The sequence below is a fragment of the Drosophila pseudoobscura genome, chromosome 4 (assembly GCF_009870125.1).
Source record: "Drosophila pseudoobscura strain MV-25-SWS-2005 chromosome 4, UCI_Dpse_MV25, whole genome shotgun sequence".
Classification (NCBI taxonomy): Eukaryota; Metazoa; Arthropoda; class Insecta; order Diptera; family Drosophilidae; genus Drosophila; species Drosophila pseudoobscura.
Window position 1 is genome coordinate 18,420,977 of NC_046681.1, and position 7,897 is coordinate 18,428,873.

The window sequence follows — 7,897 nt, forward strand, 5'->3', positions numbered from 1 at the left end:
TTAAGGAATTGTGAAATATGTAGGTATCTTTTATTACGAAAGCCACAGAAGGACAGTTTCCAATAGAGGTATACTAGAGTCGATAGATCTCTGAGCGGCAGTACGAGTCTTCCAGAGTATTCTCTCACATGTTGTGACCCTTCAATAACATATGCCCATCACTCTGACACTCATTCTAATCCGTTTTCGAAATCCCTTCAGATCCAGAGCCAGAGACCAGTGCCAGTTCCAGAACCAGAGCCAGAGCCTGCTTCTATGGGCGTAACCTTCCCACGAAACCGCAGACGCGGCAGATACTCTGCTGCAGAATGATGGGGTAAGTAATCATTGAATTTACGATGACATTTATGCGTAAATTTTGGTTAGATTTTATGGCCACAGCAATCGCGCGTGAAAGTGAAATGGGGAAAAGAGTTCTCTCTGCGGAATGTGGATGTGGCCCCCGCGGGGAGAGTGTCAAATAAATTTGATTGGAAAGTGATCTCGTAATTGAAACGGAAGAACAGTTAATTTTCGGGCATCATTAAGGGGCCACACCCACCGCATAAGCCAAGGCCAGGTAGAGCGCCCGCTCCCTCTCCCGCTCGCTCTCAGATCTCATACGAGTATTTATGCAACGTCATGACTTTCTTCCGTGTCAACGCCCCTCGGGCGCACCCTTTCGGCAGCGTATCGGCAAGGATGTAATCCTTTTCGGTGCTGCTGCTGCTATCGCGTGCTACGAGGCGTCCGATCTCCTCGGGGATCTCCTTGCAAGAAAGAGCGCCGCATCGCATCGCATCGCACTGCGGGATGGCTGCTCATTCTTCTCTCGTTGTCGTTCGTGTCATAATTGCATGGCTGTCGGCTGTCGGAAGTGTGAAAATTACGGAGTTTCCTTAGTGACGGAGTTACCCTTCCGGGGACAGTCGCTTAATGATTGTGTTTGTTTGCTTTATCTTTGACTCGAGATCGTAGCTCAAGGAATTTGTGCGTTGCCAGCCAACTCCTTCCTTGCTTCCTTTAAGGCTTCATTCACACTCGTATGCCGGGAGTCCTAGTCCTAGGGGTGGCTTGTCGAGTCCTTTCGGTTTTTTGCGTGCTAAATTGTGTGTTTTACGATCTTCCACCGATCTCCTCTTGGAGATAGCGTCCCCATACGGTGATTGCTGTTTCTGTTTCGGTTTTTCCTTTTCTTTTCTTTTTTTGTGTGCGTTTTTTATGCTTGTATTTTGCAAGCGTTTAATTTTGTACCGTTATCGTTGGTTGGAGATCGTGAGAAGTAGTGCCGTTAGTCGCGAGGACTACCGAGGACTCCAGAACTCCATTTTGTTGTGCCTCCAATTCTCCAACTCTCATTTCTCTCTCTCTTGCCCCAAACCTCTGGCTGTGGCATCTGTCATCCTGGCATCCTGCCATCCATTGTGTAGCCAGGTGCACGGCCCCCCACCCTCCCCTCCCCGCCCAATCCAACAATACAAGCAGCTGCCCTTCCCCCTCTACACCCCGCCAGTCATTGTTGAACTCTTTTTTTATTTTTCTGTTTTGTGTTTTTGTTGAACTGAAACTTAATTAGCTTTGACTCTGGCTTTGGCTTCGGCCTGGAGAATGGGGAGCAGTGGGGGGCAGTGGGGACTCGGTATCGTGAAATTATCCAGGGGAGCGCACGCTTCCAGGGAACGAGCGCGTGCTGCTGCACTCCGCACCACTCCACTCCGTGCGGATGGGGCACAACACACCACACCGCAGGTGCGAGAGCAGGCCAGAACCAATCCCCTGCTCCAGCTCCAGCTCCAGCTACAGCCTCAGCTCCATTCTCCATCGCCAGCTGCTTGCTGGCTACCGTCGCCCAATCAAAGGCACTCCGAGTACCCACATAATCATTCCAGTTTTCCGCGAGTGTGTGTATCCATGTGTCCCCGTGCATGTGTGTGTGTGCATGTGTGTGTGTGTGTGTGTGTGTCGGATAATTGCGGATAGAAATGGATAAACGACTGACGAGCGCCGACTGGAAGGGGCAGCCAATGGCAGCACACGAGCTGCACAAAAGAGAAGCCAAAACAAGAAACCACCCTGCTGCCTGCTGTCTGCTGCCTGGTGCCTGCTACATGCTGCATGCAACCCGAGCCCTCGCTGCTTCGGCCAAAGGGAACTTAACTCCAGTGCGCGGACCAGGTTCCAGCAGTCAATCTTGCGCAGTCGTTGCGAACGGACGTCCACGTCGCGCCGCTCTACAGAAAAGAGAACCGCAGAGAAGTGAAGAGAAGGAGAGATTCGATTCGATTCGTGATCGCTGAGTCGAGAATAAAAGTGAAGAATAAATAGAAAAAGTGAAAATAAATAAAGAACTAAAAAACACAGCAAAATGGTGTTGAACGGAATGAACATTCCTATGCCCATGCCCGTGCCCGTGCCAGTGCCAGTGCCCAGTCCTCCGGCCACCAAATCCCGTGTCCAGATCGACTGGGACATCAACGACTCAAAGATGCCGACGGTAGTGGAGTTTGACGAGTTCAACGACTGGGCGAATGGCCACTGTCGCCTCATCTACGGCCACCAGAGTGACGAGGCCCGGAAGCACGCCAGCGGCTGGGCCATGCGCAACACCAACAACCACAACGTGAACATCCTGAAGAAGAGCTGCCTCGGGGTGCTCCTCTGCAGCGCCAAGTGCAAGCTCCCCAACGGCGCCAGCGTCCACCTGCGGCCCGCCATCTGCGACAAGGCGCGACGCAAGCAGCAGGGCAAACAGTGCCCCAATAGGTAAGTCGTGGATCGGAGAATCCCAACCCACTGTGAATCCCAGTCGCTAACTGCTTCGTCTTTTTTTTTGGGCTGTGCAGAAACTGCAACGGACGGCTGGAGATCCAGGCCTGCCGCGGCCACTGCGGCTACCCCGTCACGCACTTCTGGCGGCGGGACGGCAACGGGATATACTTCCAGGCGAAGGGCACCCACGACCATCCGCGGCCCGAGGCCAAGGGCTCCACGGAGGCGCGTCGCCTGCTCGCCGGCGGCAGACGCGTCCGCAGCCTGGCCGTGATGCTGGCCCGGGATGCGGCCCTCAGCGACAAGCTCTGCAGCCTGCGGCCCAGCAAGCGACAGGCCAAGACACAGCTCCTCCAGGAGACAGCCAGCAAGCGGAAGAGGATGGAGGTGCCGCAGGCGCCCAGTCAGGAGCTCCAGGGAGCCACAGCCACCACCGCCGCCGCCTATCTGTCCACATCCACTCCCATTCCCGGCTTGAAGTTCGACCAGCAGAGCGGTTATCCGGCGGGCAATGGCAGCCAGTGGTGTGGAGGGGATCTGTACACCACCTACGGAGGAAAACAGGAGGCCGGAGCAGGCGCCTACGACACTGGGATGTACAACGGCTACAGCATGCTGCACTCCCCGCTCTCCTCCCACAGCTCCACCGGCAGCTACTACCAGGACAACCTCCAGCAGCACCAGCAGCAGCAGCATCAAGTGCAGTTGCAGCTTCCCTCCGTCCAGGAGACGATGAATGTCAACTACGAGCCCGCGATGCCCGCCAGCTATCCGTGTGGCATGCCCCTGTACGAGAGCTGCGACGACACCTCCAGCCTCACGAGCAGCAGCGGCTACAGCTCCGAGGACTACAGCTACTTCAATGGGTATAATCTGCCTGGATCGGGATCGGGACTGGGCTCTGGATCCCTGGATGTCAGCGGAGGAGCAGTCAGCGGCCACAATCCCTCCGCCCAGGATAGCTTCTACACGACCAGCTCCGAGATCTTCAGTGTCTTCGAGTCGACGCTGAACGATGCGGGGGTGTTCTACGACGAGGCAGCCGCCTACCAGCAGACGAGCTACCACCAGCAGCAGCAACAGCAGCAGCACCAGCAGCAGGACGCAGCAGCGGACTACTACTACAGCAACACGGGAGTGGACAACGTGTGGAACATCCAGATGGACGCCGCGAGTGCGTACCATCCGAGCACAGCAGGAGCGGGAGCAGCGCCAACGGATCCCATCTATTGCTAGGGGATCCATGGATCCATCTCCCACTGGATCACCCACCCCCCACCCACTCAAGTGTTGTCCTTGTTCTAGTCTGTAATTGATTTCTATCCACCATTCGGTTCTGTTTGTTGGTTCTATTATTATTATTCTATGAAGATTGAATGTTTTCTTAGTCACTTAGTCACTTGTTTCCTCCCCTCCCCCCAGAGCTACTCCAAAGTTTAGGCCTAAGTATCTGCATCTCTAAGTATCTGCATTCCGTGCATAAGTATCTCGTAGATATACCCGTAAATACTATCGTAGGACATTAAGGATTCTCCAGCGACATCGCCCACCTATTTATTGTATTTTTACTCTCGTATGAGCCTTTGCGTAGTAATAAAACAATTTTTGAGGAAACCCCATCGATCAACGGACTGGCTAGGTTGAAGAAAAGTTAAACGGAGAATTTATTGGTATTTTGCAGTTATCCGTACTATTCTAGAACATCATTCTGTGTCGGTTCGGCTGGCCCTGCTATTGGTGTGTCATCGGCGGCACCTCCGCGAACCTGTGGATGTTCGCGAAGAGGAAGCTGTAATATGTATATTGGTTGCGGAATACGCGCTCTATCGACTGGTTGAAGCGGACGGTAGCCCGCAGACTTAGTGTCACGAAAGAGACAAATCTGATCCGCCTGTATTCGTCTTGCGGAATTCCAGCCGCTTCGTCGGGATCCAACGCCTCTGGCGGAACATCCACATCGACAAGATCAACGCTGACGACCAAGCGCTCTCCGTCGCCAGCGGACCCGATGTCTATTGGCCTCTGCCTCATGGCTTCAGAGACCGAGGACAGGAGGAATCCCAGCAGACTTTGGTACGTCAGAGGATTCCGAAAGGGGAACAGTGGAAGCCTCGACGCAAACTCCTCCATCGGGAGACCTCGAGGAGCTCTGCGCAACTCCTCAATCACGTAGCTGATGACGTCCCGCAGATCTTGCAGGATCTCGCGGAGAACGGCCTGCATTGTCCTGTGGCTGTCTCTGGCCGCGCGGCAAACATCGTGGACGAACCTCTTGAGGTGTGCCCTCTTGCGGCCTTCCCTTTCGCGGGCCGCCTTAAAGGTCGAAGCTTCGCGCTGGATTCGTGCCTGCTCCTGTAGCCAAATGACTGAACTATGTAGTCCTGCACGCCTGGGGGGGCGTCGGACATCATCGGAATCCAACGACATGGCGGAGTCCTCGAGAAGACCACTTTCCGGTGCATAGTTCTGTAATGTTCGTTAATGCATTTGATGTTTTTTGTGAAAACTATAGTTTTGTAACAGAATGATGTTCTTCGAATGTAAGGAAGACAGACGACGGATTCCAAGGCTTACTTTCTGGGTTAAAAACTCACTGAGAATGATCGAAACTCGTAGAGCAGAACGTTGTGGAGAGAAAGAGGCAGATATATCGACAGATAACTCTTTGCTTGGGTTCCCCCTCTGCCACTTCCTTTGCATCTGAAGAGTGCTAATATTTGCATGTAATCGCATCTAATCCCAAACTGAAGAGAGAGGAGAGATCTCCATTAGTGTGCAGAAACAACAATCAGCATTAACAAATTGGCACCGTATCCGTATCCTCGTATCCGCGAATCCTGCATTCGAAATGAGTTTGCGAATCCTTTTGCGAGTGAAACCTCAACCCTGGCAAAAGTCGGAATTCGGCAATGGGTTCATTCAGTCAGTCATTCCTTCATTCACGCGCATATTGAATTACACCCGACGGACAATGGGATCAGCGTCAATAAATTTGCATAATACTCATCGCTCGTACCTTTGCGCCCTTCCCCTGCACCCAATCCCCTCTCCCCTCTGAAGGATAACACGAAATGTGCAACGGCAGAGTCAGAGTCAGCGACGATGACGACGACTCCCCGACTTCATTAGCATTCAGGGCTAATCAAACACTCCACGGAGGAGGAGGCGGAGAAAGGAGAGCACACGGAGGCTGCCTCGACAGGAAGCACACGCTCTCTGTGTCTGTCCTGATTTATGGCTGGAAATTACCATAAATGAAATCAAAACATTTTAAATGTTTTCATTTGGCGAAGGGCCTCGTCGGGGTGTTCATTACGCTATCCATACGCTTCATATGCAAATACAATTTGAAACAAAGTCATTCCACTCGATGCTGCTCGGTATCTGTGAGTGCGAGTGCGAGTGTGCGAATATCCTTGAAGGTCGCACGCGTCCGCCAGTCCGCCAGTCTGCCAGTGGCAGCGACAGTAGCTGTGGCACACGCTTTTTCCCAAACATGACAGCCACGAGTAATGGGCGTTTTGTTTATGGTCGCTCTCAAACCCCCATTAGGGTTGAGCTCTCGAGAGCACAACCCCTTCCCCTACCCTCTTCAATCGCCTGGCAATCGACCTTTTTTTATAATTTTAATTATTTATAATCGGTTTAAAAAAAAAGAAACAAAATCATAGAATAGAAATCTAAATAATGGAGTGGCGCTTGACAGGAGCTCAGCCTTTTGTCGCGAGTCGCGACCCGTGACCCTTGATTGCTGGTGGAAAATGGCAAATCGGGAAATTGGAAATTCAATTTTAAATATACATAATTTTATTCGAATGTTTTAACCTCTGTGATTGAAGGGGAGGCAAGAGTAGGCAGAATTTGTAGTATATTGGTTCAATGAACGTTCTTTATCCGCTGGCATTGGCTCTCTCCCGCTGATTGATAGTCAGAGGTCTTCGGAGGTCCTTCAGTCAGTCAATCGGTCCTTCAGTCCGTCAATCGCTTTGCTACCAGCATTGAAATTGAAATTGAAATCGAATGACAGTTGATCTTCAAGAGTGTGACTTTTCGGGTGACTCTTCACACTTCATCGGTAGATTAGATCAGAGGATCTGCAGGAGCCGCAGCTGCAGTTGTGGGGAAAAACGATTAACTATTTATTTTATACGAGCAATATGTGCCACATAAAAAGTCAACGTCAAAGGCCTTGCCCCGAGTGTTGCCACAATAAAGCGTACCCGACAATGTGGCAAAATCTCATCCGAACCTATTTAGGAGTGTCCACTTCAAAGGACACGTTACACAAAGGGAGCGAGCGTTCACCCAACGCCTCTCATCGCAACAAATGAGGCGCGTTTAATGCGGCTTCAATGACTCCTTGGCCTGGCCTGGCCCTCGCCTCCGAGTAAACGACCTGAAAAATGCGAGCGACATGCGTGTCCCGCAAACACAGCAAATTGTGCGGTCGGTCGGTCTGATCTGTCTGTCTGTTTATTGCACTTTCGGTGTAATCGTCGTTGGGGTGGGTCACCGTGAAAAATGTCCCTGCAAACAATGAGAGCAGCAGCAGCAGCAGCAAGGATATCAACTGAAAGCATTCAAGTAGGATCTTCTTAGATAAGTGGAGACCATGCGAGGAGGGATCGCATTTTATTGCTCTCCATAACCATAAGCTGAATGCTGTGAAAAATAATAATAACTAATTATTAAATAAATAAGTGTCATACCATAAAGCCATAGCAGCCACCTATTGTCATATGTGTCGTTTACAAACTACATACATTTCAGCTTTTGTTCAATGACAAATTTATATGTTACATGGCGACGATCTTTTGTCAGAGTGTCCTTCGATAGTTTTCAAACTTAGCGCCAGTTCGGCCGTCAAGCCATTCCATACTCACTTACGTTACCACTGTTTTTTCTTGACCATTTTGGCTTAAACACAGCTAATCTTGTAGAAAATTTATTCTATATATTTGTTCTATATAGCTAGTAATATTCGACGGAATATCAAAAACGAGGAATATGTAAAAAAGAACGTGAATTTGTCGGTATATTTACGGTATATTTTTCCAATTAGACGATATCTTTTGGTATGTTTGTGACTGTCGGACGGTATATTTCAACGATAATCCGCGATAGCCGCGGTCACAGCTGTCAAACCACC

General features: G+C 50.8%; 1 protein-coding gene across 1 annotated transcript; it reads left to right on the plus strand.

The window, feature by feature from the left end:
* Positions 1 to 1,948: 1,948 nt before the first annotated feature.
* Positions 1,949 to 4,362, plus strand: gcm (glial cells missing). Its single transcript, XM_001356339.4, has 2 exons — positions 1,949 to 2,742; positions 2,823 to 4,362. Exons 1-2 carry the CDS (start codon positions 2,345 to 2,347, stop codon positions 3,982 to 3,984), a joined length of 1,560 nt encoding a protein of 519 aa, XP_001356375.3. The 5' UTR covers positions 1,949 to 2,344; the 3' UTR covers positions 3,985 to 4,362.
* Positions 4,363 to 7,897: the final 3,535 nt, after the last annotated feature.